We start from the raw sequence: 18,645 nt of genomic DNA, 5'->3' as shown, positions 1-18,645 counted from the left end.
ATCCTTTCTGTCCAACACATACACATTCATCAAGAGTCATTGCAATACATTTGATTACCTTTCTCACTTACCCTAGATCCTTTCTGTCTAACACATACACATTCATCAAGAGTCATTGCAATACATTTGATTACCTTTTTCACTTACCCTAGATCCTTTCTGTCTAACACATACACATCCATCAAGAGTCATTGCAATACATTTGATTATCTTTCTCACTTACCCTAGATCCTTTCTGTCCAACACATACACATCCATCAAGAGTCATTACAATACATTTGATTATCTTTCTCACTTATCCTAGATCCTTTCTGTCCAACACATACACATCCATCAAGAGTCATTGCAATACATTTGATTATCTTTCTCACTTACCCTAGATCCTTTCTGTCCAACACATACACATCCATCAAGAGTCATTGCAATACATTTGATTATCTTTCTCACTTACCCTAGATCCTTTCTGTCCAACACATACACATCCATCAAGAGTCATTGCAATACATTTGATTATCTTTCTGACTTACCCTAGATCCTTTCTGTCCAACACATACACATCCATCAAGAGTCATTGCAATACATTTGATTATCTTTCTAACTTACCCTAGATCCTTTCTGTCCAACACATACACATCCATCAAGAGTCATTGCAATACATTTGATTATCTTTCTGACTTACCCTAGATCCTTTCTGTCCAACACATACACATCCATCTAGAGTCATTGCAATACATTTGATTATCTTTCTGACTTACCCTAGATCCTTTCTGTCCAACACATACACATCCATCTAGAGTCATTGCAATACATTTGATTATCTTTTTCACTTACCCTAGATCCTTTCTGTCCAACACATACACATCCATCAAGAGTCATTGCAATACATTTGATTATCTTTCTGACTTACCCTAGATCCTTTCTGTCCAACACATACACATCCATCAAGAGTCATTGCAATACATTTGATTATCTTTCTAACTTACCCTAGATCCTTTCTGTCCAACACATACACATCCATCAAGAGTCATTGCAATACATTTGATTATCTTTCTCACTTACCCTAGATCCTTTCTGTCCAACACATACACACCCATCAAGAGTCATTGCAATACATTTGATTATCTTTTTCACTTACCCTAGATCCTTTCTGTCCAACACATACACATCCATCAAGAGTCATTGCAATACATTTGATTATCTTTCTGACTTACCCTAGATCCTTTCTGTCCAACACATACACACCCATCAAGAGTCATTGCAATACATTTGATTACCTTTCTCACTTACCCTAGATCCTTTCTGTCCAACACATACACATCCATCAAGAGTCATTGCAATACATTTGATTATCTTTCTCACTTACCCTAGATCCTTTCTGTCCAACACATACACATCCATCTAGAGTCATTGCAATACATTTGATTATCTTTCTGACTTACCCTAGATCCTTTCTGTCCAACACATACACACCCATCAAGAGTCATTGCAATACATTTGATTATCTTTCTCACTTACCCTAGATCCTTTCTGTCCAACACATACACATCCATCTAGAGTCATTGCAATACATTTGATTATCTTTCTGACTTACCCTAGATCCTTTCTGTCCAACACATACACATCCATCTAGAGTCATTGCAATACATTTGATTATCTTTTTCACTTACCCTAGATCCTTTCTGTCCAACACATACACATCCATCAAGAGTCATTGCAATACATTTGATTATCTTTCTGACTTACCCTAGATCCTTTCTGTCCAACACATACACATCCATCAAGAGTCATTGCAATACATTTGATTATCTTTCTAACTTACCCTAGATCCTTTCTGTCCAACACATACACATCCATCAAGAGTCATTGCAATACATTTGATTATCTTTCTCACTTACCCTAGATCCTTTCTGTCCAACACATACACACCCATCAAGAGTCATTGCAATACATTTGATTATCTTTTTCACTTACCCTAGATCCTTTCTGTCCAACACATACACATCCATCAAGAGTCATTGCAATACATTTGATTATCTTTCTGACTTACCCTAGATCCTTTCTGTCCAACACATACACACCCATCAAGAGTCATTGCAATACATTTGATTACCTTTCTCACTTACCCTAGATCCTTTCTGTCCAACACATACACATCCATCAAGAGTCATTGCAATACATTTGATTATCTTTCTCACTTACCCTAGATCCTTTCTGTCCAACACATACACACCCATCAAGAGTCATTGCAATACATTTGATTATCTTTCTGACTTACCTAGATCCTTTCTGTCCAACACATACACATCCATCAAGAGTCATTGCAATACATTTGATTATCTTTCTGACTTACCCTAGATCCTTTCTGTCCAACACATACACATCCACCAAGAGTCATTGCAATACATTTGATTATCTTTCTCACTTACCCTAGATCCTTTCTGTCCAACACATACACATCCATCAAGAGTCATTGCAATACATTTGATTATCTTTCTGACTTACCCTAGATCCTTTCTGTCCAACACATACACATCCATCAAGAGTCATTGCAATACATTTGATTATCTTTCTCACTTACTCTAGATCCTTTCTGTCCAACACATACACTCCCATCAAGAGTCATTGCAATACATTTGATTATCTTTCTGACTTACCCTAGATCCTTTCTGTCCAACACATACACACCCATCAAGAGTCATTGCAATACATTTGATTATCTTTCTCCCTTACCCTAGATCCTTTCTGTCTAACACATACACATCCATCAAGAGTCATTGCAATACATTTGATTATCTTTCTGACTTACCCTAGATCCTTTCTGTCCAACACATACACACCCATCACAAAGTTCATTGCAATATTTGTCATTCTTCTGATATTGTTGCTGTGAACAAAAAAAAGAAGACAAAGATACTGAATTAGACAATATAATAACATCAAATGCATTATGACAATTGTTATCAAATGAATTATATAACATATACTAATATACAATTCATGTAATCAACCACACATTGCCCTAGTGAAATTTAGAGAAAACTTTAAGTTATTGTTGTTTTCATATTTCTTACATATCGTATTACCCCTTATTAGGAGTGCATCTCCAATAGATATGTATATAGACAAAAAATTTATTATGTACTTGTTGATCAAGTATTACTTATTTTGACCATAGACCTACCTCTGTAATTTATGTAAGTGCACTACTAATAGAGTAAATATGGTGTCTCTAGTAATAAATTTGTTTTCCAGGGGATTAAAAATTATCAATGCAGCTTATGCCTTTAAAAACGTTAACTTGTGGAAGAAAATAAATCCTGTCATCAAGGAGCCCACCAAATGGTGGTACACAGTTGGCTTTGAAATTTGAAACATGAGAAGAAAAGCAAATTCCTAACACAGTCTGTTGTTTTTCAAGATGCCAGTGCCAACTCCTGGGAAGCACAAATATTTGTACACTTGAAATAAAATGTTTGACCACAATCCTGTATTGAACAGGAATGTTTTGTAAATAGCAACGGCAAGAACACATGTATAAATTTGTTACATTTTAATAATTAACAGTTTATAATCCATCAAGAACAAAACCTACAACACAACTTTATTTTAAGTAACAAATATACGTTTAATACATATAAGCAGGTTTCTATTAATATCTGAGAAGCATAATAGAATCTGTTATTCAACCCATATTTGATTTTACTATGTTTGAGTGCCACAGGGACATGCAGTATGTTCTAGAAAAGTTAGATTTCCAATTACCTGAAAGGGAGCATGGTATTAAAATAGTGTTGTTATTTTTTTTTTATTAATACTTGTTATTTTTGTAATATCATTGTAAGCACAGATATTAGATAATTCTTAACACCTGTTATCATGAAAAAGCTAAAAAAGAGTTAAATTATTATTCAAGTTAGTTAATTATTATGCACATACATTGCATTTCCACACAAAAACTAATCAGGTGTGTGCATTATCTCAAAATCTGACAAGTGGTTCTTGAGATATCAGTATATTTCCTTTCCTCACCAAATACTTTTATTGAAATGCTTTCATGAGCTTGCTCACTGACAATCAAATATGTAAACTCAAGTTTACTTGAAAACAAATCGGATGAAGCATTTATTGCCACTTTTAATGGAAGAGAACTCAAAGACCTCATTATTCTCTCACTAAAAAGACCTTTTGAAGCCTCTTTAGTGTTTTAATGGGTGGTACTGACTTTTTGCATGCACTTTGCCTATTTGAGTCTCAAGGGTATTTCCTGACCAACCAATATTTCAAGTTGAAAGAGTTGAAAGTTCAATTCTAACTCTAACAGAGTGAGTAAGCATGAACGACAGAAGGAATAGAAAGTTTGTCTATCGGTAATTAGATCCCAGAAATTGGACAGAGGGCATGTAGTACCGGTATTTTATCTGTAAAGTGTATAGTTAAAATACATGTACTATTTAAAATTTTGCATTTATTGTATAATGAATTATTAAAACGATAATAACATCTCAGTTATTTATGTAAGTGCATGTGCTATTAATAGAGCAAATACAGTTCAGCCTACCGTAACTACTGACTATGTTTTGAGAAATGAAGTAAACACAGGAAAATAAATGTACATACACAGGAAATCTACGCAAGTATGCCTGATTGGACAGTGTGTAAAGGAAGACAGGATATCATTCAAAGTTTACAAGGATCTGTTTGAGGAACCCGCTGGCATGCAGTCTGGAATCGTTAGATTTAGTCAACCAGAAAGTCTCATTATTCAAGACCTTCTTAAAAGCCAGCACAAACGCATCATTGTCCATGAAATGTCAACATTCAGAACTTCAGGGCTGACAATAATTACTTTTACACCCTCATGAATTAAAAGAGCAGTTTCAGGGGAGAAACTAAGACTGTTAAACAAGCTAATACATAACAAAGTCAGCAGGTTTTAATATGTGGGCATAGTACACAGGTTAGAGTGTTCCCCTCCCACCAGGGAAGGTGACATTTCAATTCCCATAGTTCACTGTTCACTCAGCAGCATATGCAAACCCAGGCCACACCAAATATGTGGTATATTAGCATATCCTATCAGATCAAGACCATGAACTCTCCCCTCATGCTGTTTGTGTCCTCAGTGTTTCCTTTAATATCAGAAGAGAAATGGATCATTGGTTTATTTCTGTCATGCCAGCCTACAGTGAGAAGAAGCTGCTGTGAGTTTGAGATCTGTAAATGCAAAATTTATTGAAATATCTTCTTCATGTATAGATTAACGATATACCAAAATGTTTTTTGTGTATTTATTTAACAGTTGAAATCACTCACCAAAATCACTTATGTTGAAGTCAAGCCAATATTGAATATCCTTTTAATGTATGTTCAAAAGTTAGTGTTAATGATGTAGTCCCCATTTCATATTTGGTTGAATTGCACTTGAATGCACTAAGTGATTTACTATCTTTTGCATGCATATCTATAGGTTTGAAGTTTATTATATATAGCGCAATTACAAAATTCTACATTAAAAATTAAAACTTTTCAACATCCATGAAGGCTTACCTGTATTAATTGGTTAGATTTGCAAATAGTAAACATGCTAATGTTAACATTGAACAAAGTCAGTCAAGGACATGCATACATGAACAAAATGGCCTCCAGACAGCCATTTTAAATCAAACAGCCAGACAAAACGACATGCATCAGTGACTTGCAATTTTGTGTTCATCACGTGTATTTAAAGTAGCCCAGAAATGCTTGAAAAAAAAGGTGATGACATGTTGAAATTTAGCTTTTTTTGTGTTTAATGGAGGCAAAAATAATAGCCTCATAGTAAACTTAATGTTGGTATGTTCAAAAACAAATCTCCATGGATATAATCTCCAAACTATAATATACACCCATATTCAATGGCAGAAGCTCTCCCATACGTTAGTAGTTTTAGTTCCCTAACCAATGAGATAAGGTAATTCTGTTAAGATTAAATTGACCTGGCCACTAGAGGGCTCCCTTTCCATGAACATAATTCCATTAACAAACATCAGTTATTTAGAGCAATGTATAGACAATTTAATAAATATAATACAATATATTTTACAACAAATTGAGAGTCTATAGAAATTTAGGAGTTGACCATAAGAAACTCTGAATGGAGAGATGGTAAAATCAAAGAATGCTTAGAAAGAATTCCTGTGTGTATTATGCAAATTTAACCAAAAACTGATCAGGTTAATGCATTGTCCTACAGCATCCATGTACCAAGTTTCATTGGAATAATTAGTACTTGAGATATCAGTGGAGCAGTCATACATACATACATACAGACATAGGAAAACACATACACATACACATAAAGACAGGATAACCACAAAACACTCAAAAATCAAATACTGAGCAACTATTGTTTACCTTTACTTCACAACCCTCAACCCTAAATTCCTATTGTGAACGCCTTTAGAAGAGTAACTGTGGACAAGACAAAATAACACTCCAGCTGTGATTGAAGGATTAAACTTACTTGGCCACAGCATTGATCCACCCACTTGTCTAGACATAAAAACAGACTTACACATGATTACCAAATTTGTGGTAGATAATTAATAGATTTAAAATGATGGGTGACTATAAAATTAATTATTAATAGTTTTATGTTTTTTATAATATTTTAGTAAATACTCAATTCACTTCCGGTTTAATTTTTACTGAACTTTGACTTTACTCAACATAAAGTACATTGAAACCTTGCTTACATTACAAACGAACTAGCAAAGCCCCCCCCCCAAAAAAAAACCTTCTGGTTCACTATGCATTGTATGTGCTATACACCAATAGAGATGTGATTTATGTTTTATATGATGGCTCATCTCTTAATATTTTCTCAAAAACTGGTTGAACAAAAGTTAAAAACTTATCATTTATTTATTTCAAGAAAAACACATATGCAAACCAAAAGGAACGTATACATGTATCAGCCTTAAAATCATTACCGACAATGCATTTTACTGTACAGAATGTCATACATTTAAGTAATTACTAGTAACTCCTCAAACTTCAATTCCATGACCATATGCCTCCCCAAGGAGGCTACAATTACCATATTCAATCAACACCAAAGACCAGACCTTCTTCAATATATCACCAGTCACCTTACATCACCTTTAATACTTATCCTGTCTTTCAATGCTACTCCCAGTTGCAACTTTTATCTCAAACACCTAGGTGGGATATTCCACACTCATAATGTCAGTAAGGACAGAATAAAACTTGTTTGTGTAACTTTGTGAGTTGTGCCACATGAGAGTATGTCAAGAACATATACAGTTTCAGTCCACAGCCAATGCCATGGAAAGGTCATTTGATGGAGGTCAAGGAGTTGAAATGAAAAGTACAATCAAAGGTTTTCAGTCTGTAGGTCATCACTTGACCTTTAATTTTAGCATGGCAAATACTTCACAGACTTGAATGTTCCCTTATATCAGCAAAATTCCCATGAAATATTGAATTTCACAGTGTTGACATACTGATTGACAATACAATTTGGCAGAAAGACAGCCCTGACTAAAATACAAACCAGAAAAGTCACATGTCTATCCCCACTAAGGTACTTCCATAAATCATCACTAAAGAGAGTGGAAATACTCAGTAAGGGGTTGACCATTACAAATTCTGGAGGAGGAGGATTGAGTGAAAATTTTGAAAAAAAAAAAAATTCTACAGGAATAATTATAGTAGAAAAACTACAGTTTTAAAAAAACTAAGTGGAAAAAAATGATTTGCACAATAATTTTATGATCTCCCATCCCAGAGTTTCTAGTGGTCAACCCCTAAGAACACATTTTCAAGTAATATATCTCCCCTTGAACTCTGCACTATTCTCAGCAATAAATATTTGTGAGATAAGGTATTATAACTAAACAAGGAATGGGAAAGGACTACCAGGGATAAACATGTCTACATCTGGCAATAGTCATGAACCATACATAATAAAGTATCACCAAGAATAAATCAAGTTGTATAGCATATACTCAGTTTAAAATATAAATCAATAAAACAAGTTAACATTTTAAGGATATCCAAACCCTGGTTTAACAGTATTTGTAATCATCTATATATCAGATATACATACACACAAATGAAGAGTGAAAATTTTACAAATACCCTGCTTCTGACTTCAAAAGTTGTGTCGTAATGTCCACATAAATTACACCAGGCAATTAAAAAGATAAGGATCCCATAATCTTGCATTCACACCAGCAATTCTTACAAGAGGCGTAATATGGCGGGGTATACCCGGTAATTACAACTAACCATATATTTCTGTCTTTTGTGTATTTTTTTTTCGTAACAGCCAATGTAAAATGTCATAAAAATATACATACACATAAACTTGTTGGAACATGAAACTAATTGTTTTTATGTTGGAACCATTTGCCATATTTCAAGGTTAACAATGTATACTGATCAATATAATGACTTAAAATTTGATACACATTTTCTTTACACTTTGAATTAAGATAAAACATACAAATACAGTTGATGAAGCATTGAACTTCAGTTTAGAATGCCAATACTTACAACAACTTTTTAGATTGGTCATTGGTGTAATGTGTTCTCATCTGTTTTTCTTACACCAACGTAAGTTACGTTAACATAAGGGACACAAAAAATAGATGTGAACATGGTAAAAATCAATTACTATATTTGTTCTCCTAGAAGCTAACGGCTGCAGTGTATATGTAAATCTGCTTTAAATAGGGTTTACATACATGTAACAAGTGACAATACTTTTTTTAAGATATGTACTTCTAATAGATCAAATACAGTAATCAGAGTGGTTCTTCTTCAAAATTCTTTGACAAAACAATTGAACTATACTCAATGCATGTGTATATAGCAGACAAATATGGGGCCATGCCAAGTTTGGTGTGATAAACAAGGCACATGCCTGAGGGGAATAAGTCATTATGATATTAGACACCAAATGTATTTAAAAGCAAGATGTAGGAGGTTATGCCACCTTCACATCACATTTTATTGATGAAAGAAGAACATCAACGAGGATTAGTAATGAAGAAATATTAATATTGGCAGTTATCCAATATCACTGACCCAGCAGTAGTCTAATGGCTATATTGAGTCTACTATTTCTGTGCAATATTATCACTTCAAACACATGCAAGTAGAACACTGACTCAACATATACTGTGTAGCCCATCTAATTTGTGTTGCTCTTTATCCTGAAAAAAGTCTTTTAAACCAAGTATTTATTTTTATTATTTCTAATACTCACACTATTTATTTCTTGCCAGACAATCATAATTTATAAATAAGTCATGATTGGAGCATTATCAATTTTGTGTAACAATTTATCGTGGTTATTTTATCTATTTTATCTACAGGTGGTTAAAAGCCATTCAAGAAGAAATGTATAGTAAGTTGTCATGTAAATTTGACGAGAATGAAAAACCACCAAATATATTAGAAGACTTGTTGTCTAGACAGGAAACAGGCCGTATAGACGATAAAAGAAGTGTTTCAAATAAAAATTACCAGTATTGATACTTATGAGCGGAAACAAAAACAAATCAAAGTGAGCAAACACTGCACAGTATCCGTCTCCAGAACTTCCAAGACAACTGATACTAGTAATAATAGTGATAAAAAACTGTCTAAAAGGATGTAATACATTTATACTATTTGCAACCAAAATGTCAAGATGCAGTTTTCTCCATTTTAAACACATTTCTAATTTGACAATCATGTTCAATGCAAATGAAAATTAAGTACAATTTAATAAATTAGCCACCATGCTCAGACATCAAACTGGCATCAAATAATAAAAACCTCTTGGAAACTTGTATTTTGTGGATCTAGATTCGCAGACTCCAATGGTAGATCCATGAGAAGCACAGTGGCATGTTAATTATTAGGTAATCTATTATCTATTATGAAGACAATTTATGAAGGAGCCTTATGTCAATTTCAAAAAAATATAGTCAAACTTATTAGACTGCATAGTGCTTGTAAAATAAAGAAGACTACCCAGAGTGAGAAACAGTGTCAGTATGACCCCAAAAAAATGAAGGTTCCAACAGAAGCGATGGTTTTGTTGTTTACACAGTGCTTTTCATGGTATGTGGCATCTTGTCTCTCTCTAAACACTACGTGGGTGGTGCACATAGTGAATTTGCAATATCACATGTATCTACCTAGTATCTGAGCTAGGCCAAGTACTTATATCTTATGTCAGACCAACAGGTCAGACACATGTTCAGATCAATGTAGAATTTGTAATTTAGTTTAGCTAGTACTTAAAAGTGGATTTCACACAGGTTTTTATTATTGGTCAGTAACCAACCAAATCAGCCATGAATTATTCTGAGAAAGCTATCCTTTAAAATCATGCCATCATCCTGAGAAAAGTAAATCTTACATCAGGAATTTTTTTTAATATAAAGTCTATGTTACAGAAGCATATTTAAATATTTTTCTCTCAATTCGTTAAGTAGCTAAGTATTGTATAATTCACTGTGGTTTACACTTTGATTATACTTTTAGAGACGACCAAACACCAAGGACATATTTTCATAACTCAAAATGAATTACATATGCAAGTATTTCTACTGGTCCACAAAGAATACTAACTACTAGAATGGTAATCCTATGATATGAATTGGTAGATATAAAAACAGCATGCCTTGGGCTACCAGTACTAAAAATTGCATATACAAAACTATATTCCTGTGCATCATTTGACAGAAGAAAAGATAAAAAATATTTTACCCCGACATTTAGGATCATGGAAAAAAATTGTGCTTGTTACTAAGTAAAGGAGAATATATGATTTGAACTGTTTTATACAATTCTCCCACTAAGCGTTTCTGATTGTCAAACACAAATTTAAAAAGAAGAAATGCTGATATAATATGTTCCTACTGAAAAAGAAATTATCTCACACTTGAAAAGAACAGTATGTCAACATAGCTCTTTATGCTAACACAGAAAATGAGAACTCCCAAGATGCAACAGTCACTACATTTAGGGGAAAAAAGTGAGTTACTAAACTAATTTTTCAAAAAAGATTTACTTAATCTGAATGGCTATATATATACCAGTAGTAAATGTATTATATATGTTAACTTGATTGGCATGGTATAATTTTGTTGACACACAAAAGAATCACAACTATAGGCCATGAGTGTCCTTCACACTTGTGAGCTGAAACATAGCTAGTATATAGTGTTTTAAAGAAATTCCATGTATTATTATGTGTAATTAGCTATACAGGAATGTGTTGGTGTTAAAAACATGCAAAACTCAGCATCTTTAACAGTGGGAGTTATCAAGATTGCACAATGCCTTGACTCCCAAACTCACTATTACCTCCTCAGAAATGTGTATATCAATAACAGGAAGTTGTCCCCAGGGTGCCTTCCTCAATGCTACTCGTAAAAACAACTGGCAGAATAATTTCCCTAGCAGTTTGCCAGGACATTTACAAATTTGAAAATAGAATATTCAAGGTTACACATTTAAACCGTAGAATACTGAGAGACTTTAAAGACTGATAAAAATGGAATGTGCTTTTCCAGTGTAACATTCAAATGATTTATCTCATATGGTACCAAGTCCTTCAACTTTTCTTTACAATGCATAGTTGGGTGTGATCCCCACACCAAATGATCTTCCAAATGCCATCGCATGTGACCCAGTGTGACCCCCAGTGAATTTTACCACTGTAGTTTACAGCTTCTCATCAAAGGTATTTACACATATTTGCAGACAAATATAAAACAGAATGCATAATGATAGTGGCATGTGAATCAGATGTGTAATATGGGACTGATATTTCAACAGAATGCATTTTCACTGTTTTGTTCTCATTAAACAAACCAGGGTGGCTATGCGACAAAGGACTCATTGTTTTCTACATGTGCATTCAGTAAAAGTGCAATCAACATACTGTTAAAATTCCATACAAAATTTGAGAACGTGCAACAAACATAAATTATATTTGGAGGCCAAATGAGAATTTGGAACAGGTGATTAATTAAAAATTTGGAATGGCCGCAACAATTGAAGGAAAAACATACAAAATTCGTTCATTTGTTCCAAAATTTAACAGTCCCTGTTGTTAATTTTTCAAAGTGATCTCTTATGAGCTAATCACCAGACATCCCAAAGAAAAGGGTTGATGATGAAAGGAACCAATTTAGGGCAATTGCAGAAAAAGCAATGACTTATTTAAACTGCCAATTGAAGTTGGTGGGATGGTAGATTACATCAGCAAAGTGGCGTTCTAGTTATTGCTAGTTGTATGATGGCCGATAAAAGACATCCATTTAACAGACATGCTCTAAACAGGAGCCAAGTTATTTATGGATTTTTGAGTATTTGTGTTGAGACCAGTCAAGGCATGGTAGAGAAATCTGCCCTGGAGCTGCATTTGTTAAAACAAAATGGCCACCAATCAGCCATTTTCAATCTGATCTATATGTACTTAAATTAGAATAAAATCTGTTCATACATAGGCAAGATCTGGTTCCAAGAACCTATTACCAGTATGTTTAATGAATAAACCATGTTTGAATAATATATGTTATGCAAGAATAAGATCTGATTTTGAAATGTCAAAAATGATTTTGATACATTTTAAATATTAAAATGTTATCATTGGCAATCTTGAGTTGGATAATGATCACTGATTTTTGTAGAGATGAATGTAACATAGGAAAAAAGCTATTTTCACTGAATCGTCCCTTCAGTGAAAACAGAGAAAATAAATTCCAAGCAAAGTATTTTAAAGTAATATGAAATATGCAAATTAATAAGTCACACAAATTATATAAGTCTATTCTTGGATTGTGGGTTAACATTGAGTACACACGTACAATGCTATATCTTCGAATAACCTGATTTACCTTTTCAACTCAATCCCAAATGGGCAAGGTGGTGAGAAATAGAATTCTGCTACAAACTTATTTTCAAAAAATTCACCTATCTTTGATATGTCATGTAATTGTTGCTGGTTCAGATTAAGCATATTGCACAAGGTAGGACGTAGATATCCAGTGCAATACGACAGAATAACAACATACTGGAACCAATCAAGATACTGTGACAGATGTACAATAATGTATCAAATATTGCTGACAGAAAATTTGACTCATTAGTATAATACAACTGCAATAGCAATGAAAGTAAATTATACTTCAGCATTTTAACAGGGTCAATGCTAGCCTGGTTATTTGATCAGTATTGATGTTAGTTTAAGTATATAACTGATGTGCCAAGTATATACCAGGAGTTGAGATTAGCTTAGATTTACACCATAGGATGATGTATGACTAACATATACATGTACTGAGTGTGGGAATTACATAGGAATGGCATCGGAATACAACCAAACATGGACAATTTTCTATATACAAATTTCATCAGTCAACAGTATACTTCAGCATAATATAAAGTACAATTCATCAAAATACTTTTTTTGGATTATTCAATCCCATGTTGCTAATGTGCGAGTAAAGCATTTTGATTTCTGACTCAAGAGCTACTTTAGTGTGAACAATAGCCGTCATCTCCAACAAAATAGGGTATCAGCAACTTGTAAAGGAGCTGCTTCCTGTAAACTACACTTCATGAAAACAGACTGTCTGAAAATCATTGCGAAATTTTCTCTATAGTCTCAACCATTTCCTTTGATGAATGGCTCCATGAAAACGCGAGGCTGCTAAGTAACTACATCTATAAAATTGGAAATGAACAGACTATAATGTTTTTATGGTCACTGATAGCATAGCATTTTAAAGAACACAGATAAACACAGAATATTAAAATGAGATAACAGACCAACAAATTTTAACTTCACAGATCAAATTTTGTTTTTATCTGAGATTGGAATGAACATTTGGTCAAGAGAGGCTATGCAAAACATAAAAACAACCGCAGTTAACAGATACAGGCCAGAAACAAACAAAGGGTTGCCTGGATTAAATTAAATTTGTATCATCTATCAAACTTATTAAAATCTGTCAAAGTTCTTAAAGCACTACAGTCATCCCACTGTGGCATGTTTGATATGGGTCCCATATCGACGTGAAGAACATGTGCGAATATAAATTGTTTACCGATATTTATGCAAAATTTGAACATGCACTGCAAAATGACTGTAGCGCTTTAACACATGCAGTACATTTCATTAAATATAAAATAAGCCATGAACTGGACTCAGTTATTGCAGTGTTTGCTGCAGAAGTATGCACGTCAAAGATTGATGCAACTCCAGAATGACTGAATGCATATTTTGCAGTACCGTAAAATTTGTAATAGAAGCCGCATCCTTAATAGAAGTCGCACACATTTTTTTTTGAACAATTGAGAACCAAAAATTCACCATTTCTCATATGTGTAGATGCTCTAATAGAAGCCGCATCTCCTCTGTTGTATTGTACCATTTTAATAGAAGCCATGGCTTCTATCGTAATCTTATTAATCTTTTTCCTGTTTGTAGTAATACTGGATTCTGCCGTAAATTCGCCCATCCGAAAAACTGCCCTGGGTGGTTTCACGGCTGGTGGGCCCTTATTTGAGGTTGAAAATTTCAAAAAATGGTCATCAAATATTTTTGGGGGAGCTTATATTTTCATTGAAAAATCCTCCTACGCAAACTTTCAACGCCGGCAGTTGGACCACCCAAAACAAAAGAAACTATTGCAGAAGCTAATCTAAAATTTTATACATTTTTTTCTTGCTTGATTAAAAAGTAGACTGCGTATCTTTTTCCAAAAAAATCACATTAACGAACCTTGTGCGCCAAATACAATTATTTTGTTTTATTTTATTAGTAACGAAAGTATATTCTAAAAGAAAGTTCAAATAAAATCGAACCCAACTGCATTGCTTAGTAGCAAATGATCGCGGTAGAGCAATCCGATCCTGTTGCGTTTCACAATTGTTGATTATTACCTAGTAATGATTACTAGAAATGAATATCCGCCATGTTTTGACCTGGGACAGTGCTAATTAACCAATGAAAACAATAGATGATGCCAAAGAGATTTGCCAATGTCGTATTTATTTGACGGGAAAGCGACATGATTTGTTTTTAAATAAAAAAAATTTGTTGTTTTCAAAAGATAAACTGAGCATTTGAAGAATAATTAACATTGCTTACAGCAATAACAGCTCATTGTTGAAAAGAAGCTTACCCATTCACGCTAGTCGCAATAAACATCAATACTCTTGAATAGGCACCAATGACTACAGTGAAACTTTTAGGCATCAGAAAAAATTAAAGTAACACCTTAATAAACTGCCAATTTCTTGGTCCTATTTTATTTTTTTTTAAACCCGAACTGCCGTTTAACGACCCAGGGCGAATTTACAGCAGAATTAGAGGTTATAGATGGCAAGCGAGGGTATTTGGTAGGATACACAATGTATAAGACCTTTCTGGGTAAAATTAGCATATTTGTCGGAAATAATAGAGACATTTAAGATGCGCATACGAGAACGGAACGTGAACGAATACGTCACTGCTTTGTGCATGACCTCCGCGCGAACCAATGACGTCATCGGTTGCCTGGTCGTTCGGCAGTCGTTTTGAACGTGATCAAGGTGACTGACTCGTAGTTGATTTCCGAGAGCTTTTCTCGCTGTCAATTTTGAATAATTTTCATTGACATTGATAACACGTTTTATATTAGAGTGTTTTTGTATATTTATGATGAAATAAGAAATATTGGATGCATTTTAGCTGACATTTATACCCACTGAAAACGTATGATATTGATCTGCTGAAAGAAGATTCGGCAAACAGGCCTGGGACCTCAGCAGAGTGGATGGAAATAGTGGTAGCTATGTCAAATGTCTTGGAACTAAATACCAATTCAGATTCCGGACGTGAAATGACATAACAAATTTTATTAGGTAGTTATTGTTGCCCAATTGGAGACGGATTGACATGGTTCTGGTTTCAGTTACGTTCCCGTTGTGGGCGCTTGTACTTCTGACACCCGAGAACGCAACGCAAACAAAATTAGAACATCACGTTACGTTCCCGTTACGTACGCAAATCTTAAACTCTCTAATAACTGACCGTACAAGGTTATTATCTACTACCAAATACCCGTGCATATAACAGGCGAGGACAAGAAATACACTACACAATTGTATTTTATATTAAATTGCTGAGTGTAAATTTCCTATTCACCATGCATTTTTATTTGGTCTATACTACTATTGTAAGGAATGATGAAGAGCAATGTTTTTTTTTTTAAAAACAATGGGATAATTTGGAAAACATTATACCGTGATTATCACTTTTATGCTGTAATGATTAATGTGCACATTCCTTGCAGGAAGTTTTTGTGCAAAATGAGCAAAATATTACCATTTTCGATAATAATAATTCATATTAGCACCAGGTTTCCCCGTTTGATCAGTTTATCATATACCTAAAATCACTATGAACAGTGTTCACAGTTAGTTACTTAAGCTAGTTTTTTCGGTTTGCGTTCAATGACTAGATTCTATTTCTGCCACACACTACAGTGCTTCTGTGTCCAATGTAAACAAAGGAATGTGAAGTCAATGTTCTTGAACATGTCAATGTTAGTGATGTACATAATTTCATTTATAAAAAAATTTCAGATGAGTCTAAGCATGAATACAAAGTAGAGTTTGTTAAAAAGTTTAAACATGGCCATGTGCTTAAAATGCTTGTGGAGTACACTGACTCACAAAAAAGCATCTGTGTGGTGGCAACACACCCATTTTTAAACAGGTCATAACTGAAGGCTCACTGATTGAAATATGAAATGGACTGAGGAGAAAAAAATGTCAGCTGGTGTAGCTATACTGTATAGACAAAACAACAATAGAAAGACATGCAAAATATGATTAGTCTATTCTCAATTTAAAAAAATATTAAAACATAATTCAACTAACCTGATGTTCACTGATGTAAATAGTGAATATTATTCAAAATGTTAAGAAATTTAACTCATTTAATTTTCAACAAATGAATAGGTTTTTTTGGGTGAAATAAATGTTAAGGAGAAAAGTCAGAATCAGGAATGGCATTTGTTTGTCTGACCTCTCAAATCAATGTCAGCAGATGTCTGCTTCAAGACAATTTGATTATTTATAGCATGTCTGTATTTTTCAAAACTGTCAGAACAAACAACAATTCTTTTAGTAAAGGAGAAGCCATAAAAATGAGCATTGTGTCTTAGGACAGATGAATGTCTTCACAAAACAAACCTACAATGAACTTTATCCCGTAACCACAGAGAGCTTTTATAAAATGCAACAAAAGTACTTACAGTAATGTAACAGTAATTGGTTCTTTTCAATCAGTTATCTATACCATATAATAAATCTTTCTAGATTTGGGGCTGGGAGGGGTACACTAATTTACAAAATAGACATTTTAAAATTTTCAACAGCACTTTTTTAACACAGATGCATACAAAGTATCAACGTCAAGACAGACACTGGTTTGGAACCAACATAAAACTAACTTTTACAAGAAGAGCAAGCGTCTACAACACACATAATAAATATTTCTTGATACTGTTAAATCCTCACTAAACTCAATACTGTGAAAATATGTTTTTTTAATTCAATATGTCATTAATTTAATATAAAGTTTATTCTCATAATGCCATTGTTGGCTGAATTAAGATTCAAATTAGTTAAAATTGTGTGTAACAATTTCAACATGTAAATTGCAATCTGGACCTGGTTAGCATGTTCGCATCAGGGAGCAGGGGTTCAGTTGTCTCCAAATAAGCTTAGGACATTTTGTCCAAAAAGGCAACTAGCATCCTGAAATACTTTAAATTATTTGCCATATAATATTTTGGGTTTAAAACAGTAAGTTTTGCAGAAAACCCTTTGTCTGAAATGGTTGAACAAATTCAGGACATTTTGAAACAAGTCATTGTCCATGTTTTCAGTGACTTTGTCAAACAATGAGAAGCATACTGTAAAATACTTTATTTTCGCTTGGAATTAATTTTCGCTAAAGGAATGATTCAGTGAACATAAAATTCAGCAATTATACCTTTTTTTGTATATTTTACATTGAACTTGTCAAACATCAGTGAAAATAAATTCCATACAAAACACCCAAAATATCTGTTCAGCGAAAATTAATTCTAGCTAAAATAAAGTAGTTTACAGTAGTCAGATTACGGTTAAATGTTGGGATAGTATTTAGCATATTAATCACAAATGTACATGGAACAGGTATAAAGACTAAGTTTGAATGTCCAAGGAACGGTTGATGAATTTTGTGATTTTATTTGTTTTTAATGAAGATGGCTACAATTTGGCTAAATTTCGATGAAAACGAAAAAATAACTGAAAACAACATTTAACCCATTATATATTGCCTTTGTACAAAATTTAACCAAAATCTGTACAATCATCTCTGTAAAATGAGCAGAATACTCGTAAAAAAGCAAAATGGCCAGTCATTTTGAATCAAATCACGAAAAAAAAAATTACGTGCATCAGTAATCCACCATGACTGATGTCAATGCCAAGTTTGAATGCAATCGGTCAAGGCATGTCCGAGAAATGGTTGATGACATGTCCAAGTGTTGATTTTTGGGACAAAAATGGCTGCCAGTCGGTCAAAGGTCAACC

The 18,645-nt window shown here is 33.6% G+C and overlaps 1 protein-coding gene across 1 annotated transcript in view; it reads right to left on the bottom strand.

Annotated features, from left to right (window-relative positions):
- The window catches only part of LOC100366888 (uncharacterized), an 89,348-nt gene that overhangs the window by 65,288 nt on the left and 5,415 nt on the right, over positions 1 to 18,645 (bottom strand). Inside the window, exon 3 of the mRNA XM_085500913.1 lies at positions 2,807 to 2,884. Coding sequence (XP_085357039.1) covers positions 2,807 to 2,884 — 78 coding nt within the window. The remainder of the gene's footprint in view (positions 1 to 2,806; positions 2,885 to 18,645) is intronic.

The sequence above is a fragment of the Saccoglossus kowalevskii genome, chromosome 1, assembly GCF_978046115.1.
Source record: "Saccoglossus kowalevskii chromosome 1, keSacKowa6.1, whole genome shotgun sequence".
In the NCBI taxonomy this organism is placed as follows: Eukaryota; Metazoa; Hemichordata; class Enteropneusta; family Harrimaniidae; genus Saccoglossus; species Saccoglossus kowalevskii.
This window is presented reverse-complemented; position numbering and strand designations above follow the sequence as displayed.